Here is a 24245-nt window from a genome sequence, read left to right as displayed (position 1 = left end):
ATGACAAGTCAGCCAATCCAGCACTGTCTGAATACTAAAACAGGGAGCGTCAGTTTGGATCTGGTGCTCAAGTCTCTGGAATGGGACTTGCCCAACTCTCAACTTCCTGAGTCAGTCAGTCAATGATATCGAAAATCAGGATGAAGCCTAAATATAATCAACTTATCAAATCATAATCCATTCTGCGCAAAATTGCTGTGTGGGGAATTGATGACTGATGATTTACAGCAGGGATGGATCATTGCCTTCAAGTTACACTTGTTGTATTTCAGACATGAATATGTTTGTAAGCTTCAGGTTACACACCGACACCCCTTCCTCCGCCACTAGAGAATATGGGGATCACTGCACCAATGTAATTCCCTCACCTCTTCCACTATGGAAAAGCTGCATGCAGGCATACACATACACAATGCAGACTCATTTTTTCCTTTTTAATGTTAAACATTGTAAGAAGCTTCTTTTTCCCCAATCTGGTATCTTCACTTTCTAAGTGCCAAAACAATACCAGTTATTTCTTTGTTCCAGTACAAATCGATTTATTATTGCTGGATACTGCACATTTCAACTGATCTGTAATTTGGTACAAGAATATCTATGTTCTATTTTTTCTTTAAATACCTGCAGTATTCAGCAAAGATGTACAATATTGCCATGCCAGGACAAAGCATCTTTGAACAAACTATCACAGAATTCATCACAAACTTACAGTTAGACAGAGACAGGAAGTAACCAATGCACAAAATATGTGCACAATATATTTCATCTTCACCAAACCATTACAATCAAACAGAATATCTAAAAATAACCTAAGGACAATTTCAGAAGACACTCAGGTGCCTGGAAACTAGGATTAACAGGAATGTTGATATGTTCAATTACTTTGGACTGCCCACTTCTATATCCCTGAGGTACAGAATGGCAGTGAGCATTTTACAAGGGGTTTAACATGCGGCTCAGCCAGTTTGGAAAAAAGTGTCTTCATCTGATAGGCCACATTTATTTATTGCATAACAATAAAGAAATGGAGAGAATGGGCTTCACTGCAAGTCATCTGACTTTCCCCTCATGGTGATTTTGGTTTGTCTGTTAGGAGCTAAGGTGGCAAAGTGAACCCCCAGAGCCACTTCTGTACAAGAACTGGAGCAACATGTAGAATAAATTAAAATTGCTTTGCCTAATATTGCTGTACATTCATTAAGGCTGCAGAACTGGTCCCAGACAGAAAGCTTACCAAATGGAACTAAAACAGAGCACGGCTTGGAAGTATAAAGTGGACATTCTTCTCTCAGCAAAAAACTGCCAAAATGACAACTTGCACTACCTAAGACCACTTACGACACGTGGGGAACTGCTACTTTTTGAGGCATTGTGTGGCTTTTACTGTGTAAGGCCGTGTGGATTTCACAGCAGCAAAAATGGAACAGGAACCAACTTCTGTATAAAAGCACAAGGTACCCAAATGGAACTGAAACATGTTTAATTGGTAGCGACCCGCTTCCAAAAGGTCTGCGATAAAGGAAGGGATAAACACTAGCCAAACAGGTCTTTCAGGTCGTTGTTAGCAGAGCTGCTGGGCTGCACAGAGTTCGTTGGCAAGCTCGGCTGTGTGAAGTCCTGGGGTGACATGAATGGGTTGGCCTGTAGTGAGGTCATGGTGAAGCTGGGCTGCCCCATCACACCGGGCTGAGCTCCTCCCATTGGATTGTTTGTGGCTGACGAGCCTTGGGCCGGGACAAACTGCTTCAGCCACTGGTTCTGAGCTGCTGGTGGCTTCTGCACTGGCTGGGCCATCTGGTTCAAGGTGACCCTACTGTTCTTCTGAGGGCCCAGCAGGTTGTCCAAAGCAGTGAGGTCTACAGCTTTGCCCGGCTGTGAAATGGGTCCAGGCCCGGGCTGGCCCAGTGTGCCCATGCTAGAGAAGGTTGGCAGGTTGGTTGCCGATGACATGGGCACTCTGCTGATTCCCGTGGTACTTCGGCTTCCATAGAAGTTTTGCCCCGTGCCAGCCATGGCCATGCTGTTGCCGTACGTAGGTTGGAACGCCATGGAAGTGTTGAACCCCATGCCATTGCTCATGCTTCCCAAAGAATTCAGGCTAGTGCTGGAACCACTGAACCCCATATTAGTGTTGACTGGGGAAGGTGAGGAGAACCCACTCGAGGAGACAGACTGCACAGGACCAGGCTTGGATGCATTCATGGAAAGGGAGTTCATGGAGGACATGTTTTCTAATAAACTACTCGTCAAATCTTTGGTCTGTGAACAGAGAAAAAAGAAAAGGGAAGATGTGTTCAAAATCTTACCAGTGGAAATCATTTCAAAATAGCAACCGGTGTCCAAGGCAGTTTTACCCAGTTTGATATTCATAGATTACAGAATATAAAACGTATTTTATAATTGGATAATAAAGTGAATAATGGGGCTGTCGACATGCTTCCGAGAGTTGACAGCTTCACAAAGATGTACCTGCTTGCCAGGGGCTGAAACTTTAACAGCCTTTGGGGCAAGGGGCTGCTGGTTTCGAAGTTTCTGAACCTGTTCCTGCTCTTTGGCCAGTCGCTGTTTTTCTTCCATTGTGAGAGGAGCCTGGATGCAGAAGAAAATTATTTAACAAAATGGTATAATTTGACAGCACAGGAGGAAGCTGTTCAGATCACCAGGCCCATGCTGGGCACCTGAAAGAACAATACTGCCCGAACACCCTTCAGAAAATTGTGTTTCAAATTATTTTTATCCACTTTCTTTTTCAAAGAATCACACATCACAGGAGTCTCTTCAGTTCACAAAGCTGTTCTGACTCTCTGACAGAGCTCTCCAATTAGATCCCTGCTCCTTCCCCTTAGGCCTACAGCTTTTGAAGCTATCATGGATTCTGTCTCTGGTTGAGCATGCCATCTCCTAGCAACCCTCTGCATCAAAAGAAATTCTCCAAGCTCTCTTTTTGTCCTTTTCGGTGACCGGTGGAAATAGTTTTTCTTCTCTATTTCCCTGAACGAAACCACTCATGTTCATTCCATCCTCACAACGTTGTTCTGAGAGAAACAGCCCCAAGTTTCTCCAATCAATCCTCACATTTAAACCTTTGGTACGACCTTACTGAATCAATCCTGTCCCCTCTCCATTGCCTGGACATTCTTCCTGGAAATGTCCAAAACACCGACCACAATATTCCAGCTCAGTCCTAACCACTGATTTGTACAGTTTCACTATTACCTCTAAGTTTGTGTTATGCCCTTATTTATAAAAACCTTAGAAACCATCTTTAATTCCACATTGCTTCAATCACTTTGCCCGACCACTTTTAAATTGGACTACATCAGAACCCGCAAATATCCCAGCTCCCCATTTCCTTTCGGAGTCTCACCCAGACACTCGTACGTGAGGAATGAATGTAAATTTCTTTGAAGAACAAGATAATGGGAATGTACATGGGCTGGGAATATTAATAGGAGATCAAGGAGGAAGAAGCCACCACTGTTTCAGTCGTCATCATGAGGCACGGAGAAAGCATTCGTGAGGATCCTTCCAAAACAACCTTTCTCCTTCCTCCCTTAGAGTCTACAAAAGGTAACAATGGCAGAGATCGCGGGCAGGCAGCCGAGGACAGAAAGGCAGCTTGCATTCAAAAAGCACCTTTCATGATGACCTGGACAGCCAGTGAAGCACTTTATTGAAGTGTAGTCAATGCTGCAGGAACCGCAGCAACCATATTGCTGCACAGTAAGATCCCACAAACAGCAATCTTTGATAAATGGCCAGCTAATCTGTATATAGTGGTCCTGTTTCAGGGTTAAAATTGGTCAGGACACTGGGGAGAATACCCCAGCTCTGCAAAATAGTACCATGGATCCTCTGTACCTGCCTGAGGGGGCCATTGGAGGCCCTCAGTCAGTGGCACATCTGTAAGACAGTGGCAGTGACAGCACCAGACCCTGACACTGTGAGCTCAGAGTCTGAAGTGGGACCTGAGAGGATGCTCCGCATAGAGCCACAGTTAATACCATGACACTGTGGACTGAATTTCCTCAGTTGACTGTGCGGAGATGGGGACTGAAGAAAACAGCAGAGAGCCATTCTGAGACAGCTCCCTACAATATAAAATATCCTCCTGGGACTTGATGGCATTGACACTGGATGTTTCCTTTTGTGGGGTAAATTACAACACGGGGACAGTATAAGAATAAGGGATCTCTATTTTAAGGCAGAGATGAGGAGAAATGTTTTCTGCCACAGAGTTATTATTGTGTGAAATTCTCTTCCCAGAAGGTAGTGATGGCTGGGTCTTTAGGTCAAGGCTCAGTTAGATTAATTATTGTCAAAGACAGTGAGTCAGGGGTTATGGGGGCAGACAGGAAAGTGGAGTTGAGACCTCAATTCGATCAGCCATGATTTTACTGAATGGCGGAGCAGGCTCGAAGGGCGGAATGGTCTGTTCCTGCTTTCAAGTCCGATGTTCTTCCGTATGTCCTGACACTGCACTTCTCCAGGGAAACGTCCCAGGGTGGGCTTGCAAGTAAGAATGTTGGAAGTTCCGAATAGATTAACAACCAATTATACTACCAAAAAGCCACCCCTCCTTCCCCCCTCCACCCATCCGAGGAACCCTCTAGTTACAGCTCCTGGTATTAAGACTGGAGGAATTAGAAGGGCAAAAAAGGGGTCACAAAATGTTCTTGGCAGACAGGATTAAGGAGAATCCCAAGGCATTTTATTCATACGTTAGGAACAAAAGGGTTGTCAGGGAAAAAAATCGGACCTCTCAGGGACAAAAGTGGGGAATTATGCTTAGAGCCCAAAGAAGTAGGGGAGATCCTAAATGAATACTTTGCGTCGGTATTTACAAAGGAGAGGGATGTGTTGACTGGGAGTGTCTCAGAGGGGAGTGTTGACCCGTTAGAGAAAATCTCCATTACAAGGGAGGAAGTGTTAGGCTTTTTAGGGAATATAAAGACTGACAAATCCCCAGGGCCTGATGGAATCTATCCCAGGCTGCTCAGGGAGACGAGAGATGAAATCGCTGGGCCTCTGATGCAAATCTTTGTCTCGTCACTGGACACAGGTGAGGTCCCAGAGGATTGGAGGATAGCTAATGTGGTCCCGTTATTTAAGAAGGGTAGGAAGGATAACCCGGGAAATTATAGGCCGGTGAACTTGACGTCCGTGGTCGGGAAGTTGCTGGAGAGGATTCTTAGAGATAGGATGTATGCGCATTTAGAAAGGAATAAACTCATTAACGATAGTCAGCATGGTTTTGTGAGAGGGAGGTCATGCCTCGCTAACCTGGAGGAGTTTTTTGAAGAAGTGACTAGAATGGTTGACGAGGGAAGGGCCGTGGATGTCGTCTATATGGACTTCAGTAAAGTGTTTGACAAAGTCCCTCATGGTAGGTTAGTGCAAAAGGTTGGATTTCATGGGATAAAGGGGGAGGTGGCTAGATGGGTGAAGAACTGGCTTGGTCACAGAAGACAGAGGGTGGTATTGGAAGGGTCTTTTTCCGGCTGGATGCCTGTGACTAGTGGTGTTCCGCAGGGCTCTGTATTGGGACCTCTGCTGTTTGTGATTTATATAAACGATCTGGAAGAAGGTGTAACTGGGGTGATCAGTAAGTTTGCGGACGACACGAAAATGGCTGGACTTGCAGATAGTGAGGAACTTTGTCAGAGGCAACAGAAGGATATAGATAGGCTGGAAATTTGGGCAAAGAAATGGCAGATGGAGTTCAATCCTGATAAATGCGAAGTGATGCATTTTGGTAGAACTAACGTAGGGGGGAGCTATACGATAAATGGCAGAACCATTAAGGTTGTAGATACGCAGAGGGACCTGGGTGTGCAAGTCCACAGATCCTTGAAGGTGACGACACAGGTGGAGAAGGTAGTGAATAAGGCATATGGCATGCTTGCCTTTACAGGACGGGGCATAGAGTATAAAAGTTGGGGTCTGATGTTGCAGTTGTATAGAACGTTGGTTCGGCCGCATTTGGAATACTGCGCCCAGTTCTGGTCGCCACACTACCAGAAGGACGTGGAGGCTTTAGAGAGAGTGCAGATGAGGTTTACCAGGATGTTGCCTGGTATGGAAGGGCTTAGTTATGAGGAGAGATTGGGTAAACTGGGGTTGTTCTCACTGGAAAGACGGAGGATGAGGGGTGACCTAATAGAGGTGTATAAAATTATGAAAGGCATAGATTGGGTGAACGGTGGTGACGTTCATGAGGGGTCATAGGTTCAAGGTGAGGGGGGTAGGTTTAACATGGATATCAGAAGGACGTATTTTACACAGAGGGTGGTGGGGGCCTGGAGTGCGCTGCCGGGCAAGGTGGTGGAGGCGGATACACTGGGAACGTTTAAGATTTACCTCGATAGCCACATGAATGGAGTGAGAATGGAGGGATACAAAAGAATGATCTAGTTTGGACCAGGGAGCGGCGCGGGCTTGGAGGGCCGAAGGGCCTGTTCCTGTGCTGTATTGTTCTTTGTTGTTCTTTGGAGGGGGCTTCCCTCAGAGCTGGAGAGTCCAAAGCTGAAAAAAAGACACTGACGCAAAAGGCTGCTACGGCCAAAACCAGACTTGTGGGGGGGTTCCCTGTCCAACCAGCTGTGACCCTCATTATTTTAACATCTGCATAAGGCAAACAGTGAATCCATGTTGGTACGCTCTCACATTTCCCAACCATGCGGTACCAAACTCCCCTGGGGAGGCATCCATTTGGAGATCGTTCTCAGCCCTCCTATTGGGGCCTCCCACTCCCCTTGTCTGTCACCCATCTTTAATTAGATGGGCTTCTTAATAGGTCGCCTCTTGGCGGATTGTAACTGATGTCCACCCACAGCCACCTCCGGGTTTTCAATGGAGTATCGAGGCCGACTTGAACAGTAACCAACTGAGGAAATCCAGCCCATTGAGCCAGGCCACACGGAATGGTAAAATCAGGACTAATGCTTGGTTTAAAGTACATCTTACCTTGACCTGCTTCTGTGAATTGGGGGCCGATCCATTCTCTTTCCTATTAGCTCCTGCACTTACATCCACTCCAAAACTGGTGAAGATCTTGTCAATCTATTTAGCAAGACAACAGTACAAATCACAATTAAACAGTATAGAACCATCAATTAAAGCACAGATGGGGTAGGCACACAACTGGTCCAGACAAAGAATTTCCACAAACCCGTCTCAAGCCATTCAAGTTTCAGAATCCTAGGAGCTACAGCAGAGGTGGTGACCTTTTGGTGCACTGCACCTGTGCCGGGCTAGTTGAACAGGCACTTGTGATTCTAATCCCATTTTCCTGCCCTCTCCTAATACCTCCCAGTTTAGATGTATTTTTACACAATTCTCCTTAAATGACAGCCTGTGGCTACTTGCAGTAAAACATTCCAGCTTTTTGTTAAAAATATTTTAACTGACCCCCTTCATTCTTTTCAGGTTTCCCAACGCAAGCACACATTCGCTGGTAAATTTAATCAGTTTCCAGCTGTACCAGGGCTCTCATATACAAAGGCCGTATCATCAACGCATGGATTCTGATCTCTTCCCCTCATCCATCCTCTATTTAAGATGCTCAGATCTTTTTGCTGCATAATTGCCAAGACTGGAAAAAGTCCTTTGTAAACCGAGAAAGTAAAACAAAGAATACTCGATGCAGCAAGTGAGGTTGTAAATCTCTACATTGATGAAGGTGGACTGACAGAATAATTCTGGAGGACATGATAAATGGGAGTTTATGGTTAGTTTCATGAGTATTTTTTTTTAAATGATAAAAAGGCAATGTAATACGAAAGCCAGGTCCCACAGCTAAAAGGATATTAACAAGTCTCACAACACCAGATTAACGGTTAACAGGTTTATTTGGAATCATGAGTTTTCGGAGCGCTCCAAAAGCCCGTGATTCCAAATAAACCTGTTGGACTTTAACCTGGTGTTGAGAGACTTCTTACCGTGCCCACCCCAGTCCAACGTCGGCAACTCCACATCATAGCTAAAAGGATAACTTTCACCCATCATACTGTTACTGAATGGTACAAAGCAAGATGCCATTCAGCCCATCACACCTATGCTGGCCCATTGGTTGAGTGACCTAACTGATCCTGGTCCCCTCCTCTGTCCCCATAACCTTGTAAATTATTTCCCTCTATCCAACTCTCTTTTCATTGTTACGGTTGAATCAACTTTGGGAATATTTCTACTGGAAGTTCGATTAAAAATGAGGTACAGTTTCATATTGCAGACATCAAAAAATTGTCAAGTTTACTTTAAACATGTGGTAATTCTGAACTGTGCACTAAAACTGACAAGCATTTTCCAGTCTTCAAAGATCTCTGACAAAACAATTTTTGATAAACTTGACCCTACATTTATCCAATCACAATTTAAAGTTTAAGGACTACAAAGGACAGAGTTCTTCTGAGTGCATTATGTGCAACACAACGATCTTAGGAACAAGAGGCAGTCACTGTTACATCGTGGCTAATTCTGAAATAGAAACAGGAAATGCTGGAAAAACTCAGCAAATTGGGCAGCATCTGTGGAGAGAGAAACAGAGTTGGCGGTTCAAATCCGTATGACTTCTTCAGAATTAGAGAGGGGGAGAAATCATTTGAGAGAGGTGGCACAGAATAGAAGGTCAGGAATAGGTGGGAGCTAGGAGAAATTATCATGGACACAAGACAAAAGGAGGGTTAACGGTAACTCTCCTGTCTGCTGAACTCCCTGGCCCACTGCAGCTTTTCCTCTAGGTTCGAATACCTACCTTTGCTCAAATATTGTATGGGTTGTTACCTGCTGCTCTGACAGCCACAGATTCATCCTCACGAGATAGTTCTCAAAAAGCTCTGAGGGCTTGAAATCTTTGCCCAAGATAGTTGGAGGCAAAGGAGATTTGCAGAAGATAGTGAAGGATGTGGAAGGAGGAGATACTGAAGGCGCTGGGAATATACCAAACAGTAGGGTACAATTGAAACAACAAATAGGACATGTTTGACCCTGCATTTATTCAATCACAATTTCAAGTTTAAGGACTTCAAAGGGGAGAGTTATACAACAAAGAGATCTAGGGGTACAGGTTCACAGCTCCTTGAAAGTGGAATCACAGGTGGACAGAGTGGTGAAGGCAGCATTCAGCATTCTTGGTTTCGTTGGTCAGAACATTGAATACAGGAGTTGGAACGTCTTGTTGAAGTTGTACAAGACATTGGTAAGGCCACACTTGGAATACTGTGTACAGTTCTGGTCATCCTATTATAGAAAGAATATTATTAAACTAGAAAGAGTGCAGAAATGATTTACTAGAATGCTACCGGGACTTGATGGATTGAGTTATAAGGAGAGGCTGGATAGATGGGACTTTTTTCTCTGGAGTGCAGAAGGATGAGGGGTGATCTTATGGAGGTCTGTAAAATAATGAGGGGCACAGATCCACTAGATAGTCAATATCTTTTCCCAAAGGTAGGGGAGTCTAAAACTAGAGGGCATGGGTTTAAGATGAGAGGGGAGATACACAAAAGTGTCCCAAGGAGCAATCTTTTCACACACGGGGTGGTGAGTGTCTAGAACAAGCTGCCAGAGGGAGCAGTAGAGGCGGGTACAATCTTGTCTGTTAAAAAGCGTTTAGACAGTTACATGGGTAAGATGGGTATAGAGGGATATGGGCCAAATGCGGGCAATTGGGACTAACTTTGGGGTTTTAAAAAAAGGGTGGCATGGACAAGTTGGGCCAAAGGGCCTGTTACCACGCTGTAAACCTCGATGACACTATGTGCCTGAAGCTCAGAACCTCCATTAAAAACTTTCCTGTGCGTCCAAAATTCTGCTGCCCATAACCAAACTCGCACCAAGAACTGGTCACTCATCACCCAGTGCCTGCTGACCATTTTCTTAAGCTGTGCATTTCTCAACAGCTTACACTCAGGAACTTGTACCATACCTGACTGTCTGTGTTTTCCTTTGATTCAGCAACTTTACTGAACTGGCCAGGTAGATCCAAACTTCTGAAAAAGAGACAGAACATCACTGTTGTATTGGCCTAAAAAAGAACGAACTTGCCTTTATATAGCACCTCTCAGAGGGTGCCAAAGTACTTCACATTCAATGGAATAACTTTGAATTGTAGTTACTGCTGTAATGTAGAAAATATGCACACAGCAAGCTTCAGAAATAGCAATGAGATAACGACCAGATAACCTGTTATAGCCATGCTGCTTGAAAGATAAGTATTAGCTCCAATAATAAACAGAGGGTTCAAATCCCAGAGCGTGGATGAGAACCTTTTGTTTGTCCGGTTGTAGTTTATATCTACCACTGAGCAGTTTTCTTTTTAAATTAGCTTTACTTTACAAAAAAAAGACAAGATGAAAATCATTAGGCCTGTTATTCCTGGGTCAGCTCTTTTATCAGAGTAATCCAGTTGGTCCCACTCACCTGTTCTTTCCTCATTAACCCTGCACAATCTTCTTTTTCAAGTATATATTTAATTCCTTTCTGAAAATTACACTGATCCACCACCCTTCCAGATAGTGCATTCGAGATCATGGCTTGCTCCATAGTGTCTCATCTCCCCTCTGATACTTTAACCATTTAAATCTGTGACTTCTGGTGACTGACTCTCAGGTCAGTGGAAACAGTTTTTCCTTATTTACTCGATTACAGAAGAGATTTCAACATGAAGAGAATCTTCTGTTTCAGATTCTATGGAGACATTGCGGGTCAGCGAGGAAAAAATGTGGTGAATGCAGTTGGTACGGGGTTGTCATGATGGTGAAAGGACAGGATAGGTAAAAACTGTGTTCAGTTCATGAAATAGTGTAATAGTGTTCATACATTGTATCTGATGTAAAAAAGACAAAAATATTTTGAGAGCAGTCAGATTAATGACTGTTAAATTAAATCATTTTACTACAAGTGGTGTTAGTAGAAAATTGTCTCAAATGCAGTCTACTACAAGTTGAGGTCTTGCTTTAAATATTTCCTCAAAAGCAATAAGTGATCCGTCATGCTTTCAGGAGTGTGCCTTATTTCCTGAGATGTCACTGTATTTAGCATAACACCCTTCTGATCTGAAGCTGATGTTTGAATCGTTACCCACACACTCCACTGTGCCTCTGGTCACCATATTCACCTGAATCAAAATAACCTCTTAGCTCCCCTCTAACATGCTAAATCTCTCTCAACACTCTGTTCAAAGTCTGGTTGAGTTTGTAGCTTTTTCTGAAGCTATTTCCTTGTCCCCATGTCTAACACTGTGTTCTTTTGAAGTCATTGGGTTCACAGCCAAAGGGGGCCAGCGACATCCCAAAATATAGAACAAGCTGCCAATGCAGGTTAATGAATTACTTATTTAGGAATCTGGGGAAACCAACAAAACTTAGCACGTAACCAACGGCTGCCTCAGTGACCATCTTTCTCGTAATTTGTGAGAACACATACCATTTTTTAAAAATAACATTTAAAATTAACCATTTTCTTCCCCAAGTACTTGCTATGGAAAAACTGGTCAACAAATTCTGAAACTCAACACTGCAATTTCTCCAGTTACCTTTATTGCCAAATGTGGGATACAAGAACTGCAGCACAGTTAAATTTGGACAGACACGATCGCTGAAAAAAGAGATTTGCTGTTTTCACTTGACTTAACTTTCTCTCTCTCTCTCTCTCCCTCTTTATCTCAAGAGTCCTAGAAGCTCACGAGTAGTCCATGTGCCTCTGTGGCACAAGCAGACTGCAGGCTGGCACACTGAACACAAAGCACATTGCGAGCACTCATTACCTCTGTTGTTCTTGCATGTGGTGTAGCTGTTCCAGTTTGGTCTTGTGCTCAGCCTCCAACTTACTTAACATTTCCTTGATTACGCCCATGAAGGAGTTAAACTATATTAAAAAGAGAGAAGCTTGAGGTGATTTTTGGAAATTATATGAAGAGAAATAGTTTTGAAAATCATCAATCCTGCGCTGACCATGGGAAACAGGTTGGAGAATAGGCACCAGTGCTATCAGCTGTCTCAGGCTGAGGTCCAGTACAGCCAGATCCCCCACAGAAACATACTCTAAAGAACATGGAGAGCAAAAATAAAACTATATGAACCTCAATCCCTTTTTCTGAAGTCCTCATCCAGGAAGGAGATTGTGTCTTTAGTGTGAGGTATAAAAATTCTCTGTGAAAATGATCGTCACCAAGCTAAGTTATGCAAACATGAGAAAAATGGATTGTTTTGCCTTTTTATATGCTCAGCTGTATTTACATAACAGCAGTGTTGGTGTCAAGCAACACTGCACCAATGTGAGGTAATTACATCATAAATTAACAGGCAGGGCCCAACAGCTTTGAAACAAGGCAGAGTGAGATGGCGAGGAGGGCGACCCTCTCCTGGTGAGGTACATCTTCACCGGGATGCAAACAAAGCCCAGTTAAACGTTCTGGAGTCCCGGCTACCTACATAATGTACGGGCTACAAATAGAATTCTTATTCTATCCTTAGTAACACATGGTTTACAGTCCTTGATGGCTGCATGCCTACATTTAAGATTTGCAAGATGAGTCCTTTAGGAATGGAGAACTTCAAGAACGCCGGAAAAAAAATGCTGTTGAAGCTTTTCATCTTGCACTCAGCAGAACAGATATACAAGACAAACCAACAGTAAAGAGAGCCACAATTTATACAACATGAGAAGAGTGTGCTGATTGGTTGGCAAATGGACTGTAATCACCAGAGGCACTGAAATGGAGAATGCACCAGAGAACAGTTAACTGCCAAGCTTTGGTTTCAAAACAAACCGGGCAGGTCAACTCTGATTGGTCAAGGCATTGCCCTGAGGAAACTCAAAACATAGGGCAGGGTTTTCCCTTTTGGGGCACAGTCCATGATGGGGGTGCGGAAAGGGAGCATTTCCTGCCATGTAGGCCACAGGAATTTGTGCATATGAAGTCAGGAATATCTCTTACAGTGGGTCAGACTAGATGATGTGCCGTCATAACCAGGCGCCATATTAAAAGACATCCTTACTAACAAGGTCAATCCATATGGCAAGAAGGGGGACAGGGATCTCAGGCCCCAAAGTTTAGTGACTCATCCCTGGGCACCCACCTCACCCAGGTGGAGGACAGGAGGAGTGTTTTACACCCAGCTGATGGGAAGAGGCAAACCAACCCTGCACAGGAGCAGGTTGCTGCTGCAGTCAGTGCCTGGGACCTCCAGGAAAGGTTAGTGCTCGAATGCCAGAAGACAATGAACAACCTTATCCGCGCCACCAGGGTAAGTGAATCCTCAGTGACTCACACTAACCACAATGAATGGTCCGGGGGGGAAATGGAACTCAGCGGCAACACCATATGCTCATGCCTCATAGGCCCACAGCAGTGCCACTCTGCCGCCCTCACCTTTCCATGCAGAAAGAGCCTACATCCTGTCTGGAAGGATGGATAGAGGTTGGGAAGTGGGGCAAGGGAGGGGGGCAGGAATTCAAGCATTTTTGACACCAACAAGCTCTGCAAATGGCGTGCCTCTCTCTGAGCCTTATCCCAACATCTGGATGGAGGTGGTGGCCCTGAAGCTTTCTGGACAAACCGCAATACATCCCTAACACGTCAAAAAATCCAGCGAGTTATCTCTCAGACTAGGAGAAACATGAAATTGCGATGTGAAAATGGATGTTAAATACAATTTCCATCGACCCATCTATGTTCTCTTTGAGCAGACGAAGTTGGGCCATATGACCAGTGAGAGGGCGAAGACCGGAGAACATTTTCACAGCAACTTCATTGCAGTGTTAACGTAAGCCTACTTGTGAGATTAATGAATAAACTTTAAAACTTTAAACTTCAGATCGGCCACACTTGAAGGAAGTGAGAGAGATCGATGAACGGTCATCCCCAGCTGGCAGGGATGGAGCAGAACCAGGCCACTGCAGATGGAGATTTGCAAACACCCTCCAACTAGTAAGGATCTATGCATATCAAAGAAACCTCAGGGTCAAGGCCACCTCCATGCTGGAGGCAGCTGAAGGTGTCACTTGCTCTCTCTTTTCTCACTTACAAATGCCACCATGAAGTGGGCAAGGGCCGAGCAACAGGAAGCCCTGTCGAGCTCTAATGCAAGCTCAAAGCCAGAGAGGAGCGAGGACATCACAGAAGAGTGAAGTGCAACTGTAGAGCCATCACCATCGTGCTAAGAATTATGCTGAAAACCAATTTAAGATCATCAGTTGGACCTGCAGTTTGACATTCTTACACATACAAGAAGCCCACATGTATTCACACGCAGGGCCCTGTTCTTTGCAGACAGAACGAGCATGTCTGGACATGACATCTTTTCCAACTAAACTTGGGGACAGCCATTCTGTGGTTCTTTCCTCATGGAAATACCTTGACCAGAGTCGACCTGCCTGGCTTGAATTTGAAACAAAAGCTTAGCAGTTAACAGTTCTCTGCTGCATTCTCCATGGCAACGCCTCTACCACTCAGACTGCCAACCAATTGGCACTCTCTTCATACTCAGTGTGAATTGTTGCTCCGCTTTACTGCTGGGTTTACCTTGCGGAGCTGTCCTGATGAGTGGAAGATGAAAAACTTTGATAGCCAGTTTGCAAGATAAGTTAAGCACAGCTTGACACATTGCTTCAAGGCTTCTTAATGTGGCCAAAGTGTCCATTTGTGGTATTTTGTTGCTATTTTATTGGAGAGACTTGGCATCCATAATCAAAGGATTTAATTTTTTTTTTAACAAAGGTCCCAGGGGAGACATTTCTTTCCAGAGCGTTATTGCTAGCGGAAGATTTATGTTGATTCCCAGGGGCCAGGCAGCACTGAGTGATGCACAGATAGTTAGAAGCTGCACACACAAATAAACTCCCCCTGCCCCTGCCAACACTATCCTCCAACCCCCATCTGCACTTACAGATTTCAAATGTCAAAGGTGTGACACAATCCAAGTACTGCATGATTGGGCTAAAGATATGGACATTCTGAAATACATCATTTTTTTTGGGAAAGGGAATAGCTGCAACTTGCTAATTCTGAAAAAGAGCAGCAAGCTGGAGAATACGGAATCAAAGAACAAAGAACAAAACAGCACAGGAACAGGCCCTTCGGGCCTCCAAGCCTGTGCCGCTCATGTGCCCAACTAGACCATTCGTTTGTATCCCTCTTTTCCCAGTCTGTTCATGTGGCTATCTAGATAAGTCTTAAACGATCCCAGCGTGTCCGCCTCAATCACCTTGCTTGGCAGTGCATTCCAGGCCCCCACCACCCTCTGTGTAAAATACGTCCCCCTGACATCTGTGTTGAATCTTGCCCCCCTCACCTTGAACCTGTGACCCCTTGTGTTCATCACCTCCGACCTGGGAAAAAGCTTCCCACTGTTCACCCTATCTATGCCCTTCATAATTTTGTACACCTCTATTAGGTCGCCCCTCATCCTCCGTCTTTCCAGGGAGAACAACCCCAGTTTACCCAATCTCTCCTCATAGCTAAGACCCTCCATACCAGGCAACATCCTGGTAAACCTTCTCTGCACTCTCTCCAAAGCCTCCACGTCCTTCTGGTAGTGTGGCGACCAGAACTGGACGCAGTATTCCAAATGTGGCCTAACCATTGTTCTATACAGCTGCAACATCATATGCCAACTTTTATATTCTATGCCCCATCCAATAAAGGCAAGCATGCCATATGCCTTCTTGACCACCCTCTCCACCTGTGGACTTGCACACCCAGGTCCCTCTGTGTGTCTATACTCCTGGTGGTTCTGCCATTTATTGTATAGCTCCCCCTTACATTAGATCTACCGAAATGCATCACTTCGCATTTATCTGGATTAAATTCCATCTGCCATTTCTCCGCCCAATGTTGCAGCCTATCTATATCCTAGATCATTTCAAGAATACAGTAGGGGCAGTGGAGGTGGTCTGACCTGGTTCAGATTCAGGTTGCTGTCAATGCTGAGGGGTATGAGGTGTGGTAGGACTTTTGAAGCCAATTGCTCTTTGGTAATGCCCAACTTTTTGTGGCTGAATGTACATTTGTAGATACCTGAAGAAACAAAAGCCAATAAAAACATTTGTGAAAAATCACTGCCAAATATTCTTTCTTACTTGCTGGCAAAACCTGCAGCAAGAAATATCCCCCAAAATTTAACTTGCAGGAGCCTTCTGGGAGCAGAAAGATCAGAAATAGCAGTTTAAAAACAAAATACGTTTGCCCAGTGCCAATTAGAAGCAGCAAAAATTATTCACTGGAGCAGGCAGGAGAATAAAGGAATGAAAGTAAAAGAGAATGAAAATTGAGATTTCTTGGGAAATAAGGAAGGGCAGGTGACAGAAGTGTTAGTGAGGGATCACTTTGGGACCAGTGACCATAATTCCATTAGTTTTAAGATAGCTCTGGAGAATGATAGATCTGGCCCAAAAGTTAAAATTCTAAATTGGGGCAAGGCCAATTTTGATGGTATCAGGCAGGAACTTTCAAATGTTAATTGGGGGAGTCTGTGGAAGGCAAAGGGACGTCTGGTAAGTGGCACGCTTTCAAAAGTGTGTTAACCAGGGTTCAGGGAAAACACATTCCTCTTAGAGTGAAGGGCAAGGCTGGTGGAAGTAGGGAACCCTGGATGACTGGGGATATTGAGGCCCTGGTCAAGAAGAATAAAGAAGCACATGACATGCATAGGCAGCTGGGATCAAGTGAATCCCTTGAAGAGTATAGGGGATGTAGGAGTAGAGTTGAGAGAGAAATCAGGAGGGCAAAAAGGGGACACGAGATTGTTTTGGCAGATAAGGCAAAAGGAGAATCCAAAGAGCTTCTACAAATACATAAAGGGCAAAAGAGTAACAAGGGAGAGAGTATGGTCTTTTAAGGATCAACGAGGACATCGATGGGCAGATCCACAAGAGATGGGTGAGATCCGAAATTAATATTTCTCATCAGTATTTACTGTTGAGAAAAGCATGGATGTTAGGGAACTTGGGGAAATAAATAGCAATGTCTTGAGGAGTGTACATATGACAGACAAGGAGGTGCTAGAAGTCTTAAAGCACATCAAGGTAGATAAATCCCGGGACCTGATGAAGTATATCCCAGGACATTGTGGGAGACTAGGAAGGAAATTGTGGGTCTCCTAACCGAGATATTTGAATCATCAATAATCACGGGTGAGGTGCCTAAAGATTGGAGAGTGGCAAATGTTGTGTCTTTGGTTAAAAAGGGCTGCAGGGAAAAGCATGGGAACTACAGGCCAGTGAACCTCACATCTGTGGTGAGTAAATTGTTGGAAGGTATTTTGAGAGACAGGATCTACAGGCATTTAGAGATGCAAGGACTGATTAGGGACAGTCAGCATGGCTCTGTGAGTGGAAAATCATGTCTCACAAATTTGAATGAGTTTTTAGAAGGGGTAACCAAGAAGGTAGATGAGGGCAGTGCAGTTGATGTTGTCTACATGGACTTCAGCAAGGCCTTTGACAAGGTACCGCATGGTAGGTTGTTGCATAAGGTTAAATCTCACGGGATCCAGGGTGAGGTATCTAAATGGATACAAAATTGGCTTCTTGACAGAAGCCAGAGGGTGGTTGTTGAGAGTTGTTTTTCAAACTGGAGGCCTGTGACCTCAGGGATCAGTGCTGGGGCCACTGTTATTTGTCATTTATATTAATGATTTGGATGAGAATATAGGAGGCATGGTTAGTAAGTTTGCAGATGATACCAAGATTGGTGGCATAGTGGACAGTGAAGAAAGTTATCTCCAATTGCAATGGGATCTTGATCAATTGGGCCAGTGGGCTGACGAATGGCAGATGGAGCTTAATTTAAACAAATGCGAGGTGATGCATTTTGGTAGATTGAACCAGGGCAGGACTTACTCAGTTAATGGTAGGGCGTTGGGGAGAGCTACAGAACAAAGAGATCTAGGGGTACATGTTCATAGCTCCTTGAAAGTGGAGTCACAGGTAGACAGAGTGGTGAAGAAGGAATTTGGCATGCTTGGTTTCATCGGTCAGAACATTGAATACAGGAGTTGGGACGTCTTGTTGAAGTTGTACAAGACATTGGTAAGGCCACACTTGGAATACTGTGTGCAATTTTGGTCACCCTATTATAGAAAGGATATTATTAAACTAGAAAGAGTGCAGAAAAGATGTACTAGGATGCTACCGGGACTTGATGGATTGAGTTATAAGGAGAGGCTGGTTAGACTGGGACTTTTTTCTCTGCAGCGTAGGAGGCTGAGGGGTGATCTTATAGAGGTCAATAGAATAACGAGGGGCACAGATCAGCCAGACAGTCAATATCTTTTCCCAAAGGTAGGGGAGTCTAAAACTAGAGGGCATAGATTTAAGGTGAGAGGGGAGAGATGCAGAAGTGTCCCAAGGGACAATTTGTTCGCACAGAGGGTGGTGAGTGTCTGGAACAAGCTGCCAGAGGTAGTAGTAGAGGCAGGTACAATTTTGTCTTTTAAAAAGCATTTGGACAATTACATGGGTACAATGCGTATAGAGGGATATGGGCCAAATGCAGGCAATTGGGATTAGCTTAGGGGTTTAAAAAAAAGGGCAGCATGGACAAGTTGGGCTGAAGGGCCTGTTTCCATGCTGTAAACCTCTATGACTCTATACATCTCTCAAACATCCGACACTGCTTCAATATAATTAATTACTGTACAATGGAAAGCAAGGGCTGAGGCAACAGAGATAGGACATTCATTCCATCATTCTGGGTTTGATTCAATAACACATCCTGGAGATGAACAGCTAAAGGGTAGCCAAGCCTTTTAACTTTGTGGGTCACATTGCTGTATCTCCGAGGGCCTCACAAGCCATTTGTGATAACACTCTTGTGAAGGGCCCTGGGATGTTTTACCATGTTAAGGGCACTAAATACGAGATAGTTACAGTGGTTGTTACTCAAGACAACTGAAATTAACAAATTAAATTTTAGAAACACTGCAACATAAATCGCTTCAAACAGTCTCACCTAAAATTCCCATGAGAACTGCAGGCTCCCGGGATGGAATCTGCTGCAGGAAAGGAAGGATCTCATCCAGGACAAACCACTTGTCCAGGTACTCCAGGAGCTTGCCCAGGCAAACCAGTGAATTTACACGCACCTGTAGAGATTGAAAACAGAATAAAAGTCAAGGTAACTCAACAGATTAACAGACTGCAGAGAAGCTAAACAGTTACAACTGTCTAGTTATAAGTTGGCCAAGCTTATCCCAGTGAGCAGGTGAGCTGCTGAGAACAAAGAGGTCTCAGGTTCAAGCTTAGGCTGAAGATTCAAGTGACAAATGCTGGGTGGCAGTGAATAAGGTTGTGACTGGCACAAAACCAGCTGTGATGTGAGCAGAGGAGGAATGTAGAGGAAGACAGCCAGGGTTCCAGCTCCTGATCTTTGACAGCGAACTCATGCTGGAATTGAGGGCATGTGTACATATTGCACACAGCAGCTATGATGCCAAGTAGTTTGTCAATGGTCATTGGCAAATTAGGACCATATGGGCTCACCAACCAACTTGCACTCGCCCCTGCAATATCTCCAGGAGTAAGCAAAAAAAGGAGAAAAAGGGGCATAAACAAATTGGTGACCATCCTTAAATGTTGCTTCTGTTTTGTAACCTTTAATCAGGAAATTTCATGACAGCATTTGTTGAACAAAACGTACTGTAGCTTGCAAGTATCGCTCTGCCTTATCCTAATCCAGGGATCAGCAAAATGGTATCAAGCTATCGCCATTGTATATAGAAAGGACTCACAGAAGCTTCTAAATGTTGATCGGCCCTAAATTATAGTCAAAGCAGAAAATTGGATTGCATTACCAACCAATACTGAGTCAGAAGATAAAGTTCATTAATTTTCTATCACTTGTGGTTTAGTGGGTCGCACACTTGTCTCCAAATATAAAGATTGTGGGTTCAAGTCCCACTCCAAAGACTTGATCACAAAAATACCTCAGCCGACACTCCAAAACAGTACTGAGGGAGTGCTCCATTGTCAGAGGCGCAGGATGAGAAGTTAAACCAAGACCCACCTGATTTCTCAGGTGGATGCAAGAGATACCCTGGCACTATGTTTGAAGAGTAAGTGAGCTCTGCCTCGTGGCATTGCCAATAGTTACCACTCAACCAAAACCACTTCAGAAAATGCTCTGATCATTATCACAGTACTGGTTTAAGGAGTTTGTTATGCACAACTTGGCGATTGCATTTCTGACACTTCAGAAGTATTTTATTGGATATGAAGTGTTTTGGGACACTCTGAAATTGTGAAAGACACTTTACAAGTACAAATTTCATAGTTCCAAGTCAAGTTGAGGCACATCAAGCTTCACTCCACTGGAGAAACTGCAGGAGTTTCACAGTAAAGTTATTTATCAAAGTGAGAGTGACTGTAAGAATACAAATTCACTTACTGCAAGGGAGGAGGTCTGCAAACTGGCACTCTTAATGCGGGGTATCAAAGCATTCTTCATGGATGGATAATCTACTAAATTTGCAAACGTAGGAATAATGTTGAGGCAGAGTTCCTAAAAGGCAAAGAAGATAACTCAGCATATATTCACAGTCATCACAGCAATCTCTGCTTCAGAGAACAATGCAGCACAGGAGCAGGCCCTTCGGCCCACCAAGACTGTGCCGACACAGATGCCTCTCTAATCTAATATTTTCTTGCGTCTATGTGGTCCATATCCCTCTATTCCCGGCCTATTCATGCATCTATCCAGATGCCTCTTGAACGTCGTTATAGAATCTGCTTCCACCACCTCCTCCGGTGGCACATTCCAGGCATTCACCACCCTCTGTGTGAAAAGCTTGTCCCTTGCATCTCTTTTAAAAACTTTGCCCATCTCACTTCCAACCTATGCTCCTGAATAATTGACCTTTTGACCCTGGGAAGCGTCTGCCTTGACTCTTATTGAAGTGGAGTCTGTAGACCAAAAGACAAGTAGCACAAGTAGGCCATTTGGTCCCTCATGTCTGCTCCACCATTCAATGAGATTATGGTTGATCTGATCTGATAAGCCTCAACTCCACTTTCCCGTCTTATCCCTATAACCCTTGATTCCCTTACTCATTAAAAATCTGTCCATCTCAGCCTGGAACATTGTTAACGACCCAACCTCTACAGCCCTATGCGGTAAAGAATTCCGCAGATTGGCTACCCTCAGAGCAGAAATTCCTCTTCACCTCGGTCTTAATTGGGTGACCCATTAATCAGATTCCGTATATTATCTTCAGTGGCAGCATATCTCTAGACTACACACCTGCCTGATGATACATTAAACTGAAACCCCAAGGTTTAGCTCAGTTGGCTGGATAGCTGGTTAGTGATGCAGAACGATGCCAACAGCGTGGGTTCAATTCCCGCACCGGCTGAGGTTATTAATGAAGGCCCCTCCTTCTCAACTTTGCCCCTTGCCTGAGGCATGCTGACCCTCAGGTTAAATCACTACCAGTCAGCCGCCAATCTATGATCATCTGGGGTTATGGCAACGTTACCGTATCTGCATGATATTAACCAGGGTGATTCCCTCAATTATTTAAGATGGCGAGGGAGGAATTTTCCAGATTTTCGACTAGCTATTTTATCCGGCCTCTCCCAGGACATCCCATGGCCTTGAATGGAGTGGCAGAGGTAGTTATGATATCAATGGCAGGGATTGTGTGATACAGGATGAGTGAACCAGCTGGTTTTTCCTCATCTGTTACGACTCATATATTCTGGCAATCTCAAAAGATCTCTGCAATTTAAATTTGTGAGGTCCAGTGGAAAATGCCAAAAACCTCTCAGCATAACTGTAACCTCTCATCCCTGGCAATCTAAACCTGCCCTGTACTCATCCAGTGAGATTAAAGCAAAATACTGCAGAGGCTGGAGAGATCAGATTTAAAAACAGGAGATGCTGTAAAACCTCAGCCGGCCTGGCAGCATCTGAGGAGAGAGAAACAGAGTTAATGCTTTGAGTTAAATATGACACGTCTTCAGAATTCTGCTCGAAATGAGTTCTGATGAAGAATCATGTTGGATGTGAAACATCAACTGTTTCTCTCTCTACAGATGCTGCCAGGCTTGCTGAGTCTTCCCAGCTCTTTACTTTTATTTCTGTGCTTATCCAGTACTTTCATACACTCGCTGAGCTGCAGCCTAACAAAGACAACATCAGCTTCTTGGTTTTTTTTGGCTTTCTATGCATCTTGACACACAACGTTTGGCTTTGACAGCAGGCTGCCTGTCTGCACTTTAGAACATAGAACATAGAACATAACAGCGCAGAACAGGCCCTTCGGCCCACGATGTTGCACCGACCAGTTAAAAAAAAAACAAAAAACTGTGACCCTCCAACCTAAACCAATTTCTTTTCGTCCATGAACCTATCTACGGATCTCTTAAACGCCCCCAAACTAGGCGCATTTACTACTGATGCTGGCAGGGCATTCCAATCCCTCACCACCCTCTGGGTAAAGAACCTACCCCTGACATCGGTTCTATAACTACCCCCCCTCAATTTAAAGCCATGCCCCCTCGTGCTGGATTTCTCCATCAGAGGAAAAAGGCTATCACTATCCACCCTATCTAAACCTCTAATCATCTTATATGTTTCAATAAGATCCCCTCTTAGCCGCCGCCTTTCCAGCGAAAACAATCCCAAATCCCTCAGCCTCTCCTCATAGGATCTCCCCTCCATACCAGGCAACATCCTGGTAAACCTCCTCTGCACCCTCTCCAAAGCCTCCACATCCTTCCTGTAATGTGGGGACCAGAACTGCACACAGTACTCCAAGTGCGGCCGCACCAGAGTTGTGTACAGTTGCAACATAACGCTACGACTCCTAAATTCAATCCCCCTACCAATAAACGCCAAGACACCATATGCCTTCTTAACAACCTTATCTACTTGATTCCCAACTTTCAGGGATCTATGCACACATACACCTAGATCCCTCTGCTCCTCCACACTATTCAAAGTCCTCCCGTTAGCCCTATACTCAACACATCTGTTATTCCTACCAAAGTGAATTACCTCACACTTCTCCGCATTAAACTCCATCCGCCACCTCTCGGCCCAACTTTGCAACCTGTCTAAGTCTTCCTGCAAACTACGACACCCTTCCTCACTGTCTACCACACCACCGACTTTGGTGTCATCAGCAAATTTGCTAATCCACCCAACTATACCCTCATCCAGATCATTAATAAATATTACAAACAGCAGTGGCCCCAAAACAGATCCCTGAGGTACACCACTTGTAACCGCACTCCATGATGAATATTTACTATCAACCACCACCCTCTGTTTCCTATCCGCTAGCCAATTCCTGATCCAATTTCCTAGATCACCCCCAATCCCATACATCTGCATTTTCTGCAGAAGCCTACCATGGTGAACCATGGTGTACAGTCTAGATTTACACCAAATTAAAACAGCGTAGGTTAAAATAGTACAGAGAGATTAGGAGACTTCTTTTTAATGCAGAAAGTTGTAATAATTTAGAATTCAGTGCCTGAAAAGTGGTGCAAGCAGTTTTAATAGTAACTTTGAAAAGGAAAATGTTGCAGAGCTCTGGCAGATGAGGCCAATTGGTTAGCTATGAGCTGTCACTGACATGATGGGCCGAATGGGCTCCTGTTCTTTATGATTCAGATTTTTGAAAATGCATTAACTATGCACGTGGCAATTGCCGCACTTTATACCTTGTGCCAGCATACCCTTCAATAAGACCATACCTGAATCTGAATTGATGGTGCTTCTAGGGCCCTGTAAATCATGGGTAATACCGTGTTCTTTATATCCTCTGGTGGAGTTTTAGTTAACAGTAAATCCATCTTCTGCAAGAATATCAGTAAAACCTATAGAAACCACAAAAATATGTCAAGGATAAAGCAAGTCAAACGATGTGCCAGATGCTTCTGCACATGTCCTAGTGAAGTGCACAAAAATAAAGATTGACAGAAATCCTGTTAAAAATGCATCAGCCAACACTGCGCTCCTGCTTTCTCTTTATATATGTAACGATGTACATCAAACTCACCATGTTGCTAGCCTGAAGCATGAAAAGCAAAAGGATAACTTACTCACTTGGAATGAAGTGCGGAATTTACAAACACACAGGAGAGCGCATCACAAAGGTTTTTAAATAAGCACAACACAAATCATATAAAAACAATCCGTCACAGTAGAAATTCCAAACAGAGCGACACACAGCAAACTCTCGCTATAAGCAATATCAGTCAGTATGCAGCAGCAAGGTTACACTACAATTCGGTCTCAG

At 44.2% G+C, this 24245-nt stretch overlaps 1 protein-coding gene across 1 annotated transcript in view; it reads right to left on the bottom strand.

The window, feature by feature from the left end:
* Nucleotides 1–415: 415 nt before the first annotated feature.
* The window catches only part of scyl2 (SCY1 like pseudokinase 2), a 67821-nt gene continuing 43991 nt past the window's right edge, over nucleotides 416–24245 (bottom strand). The window contains exons 10-18 of the mRNA XM_078219519.1: nucleotides 23701–23823; nucleotides 20387–20500; nucleotides 18953–19085; nucleotides 15900–16018; nucleotides 11765–11865; nucleotides 9926–9989; nucleotides 6967–7062; nucleotides 2470–2589; nucleotides 416–2259 (exon numbers count right to left, since the gene is read on the bottom strand). Of these exons, the coding sequence (XP_078075645.1) occupies nucleotides 1534–2259; nucleotides 2470–2589; nucleotides 6967–7062; nucleotides 9926–9989; nucleotides 11765–11865; nucleotides 15900–16018; nucleotides 18953–19085; nucleotides 20387–20500; nucleotides 23701–23823 (1596 nt within the window). The 3' untranslated portion in view covers nucleotides 416–1533. The remainder of the gene's footprint in view (nucleotides 2260–2469; nucleotides 2590–6966; nucleotides 7063–9925; nucleotides 9990–11764; nucleotides 11866–15899; nucleotides 16019–18952; nucleotides 19086–20386; nucleotides 20501–23700; nucleotides 23824–24245) is intronic.

The sequence above is a fragment of the Mustelus asterias genome, chromosome 9 (genome assembly GCF_964213995.1).
Source record: "Mustelus asterias chromosome 9, sMusAst1.hap1.1, whole genome shotgun sequence".
Taxonomy (NCBI): Eukaryota; Metazoa; Chordata; class Chondrichthyes; order Carcharhiniformes; family Triakidae; genus Mustelus; species Mustelus asterias.
This window is presented reverse-complemented; position numbering and strand designations above follow the sequence as displayed.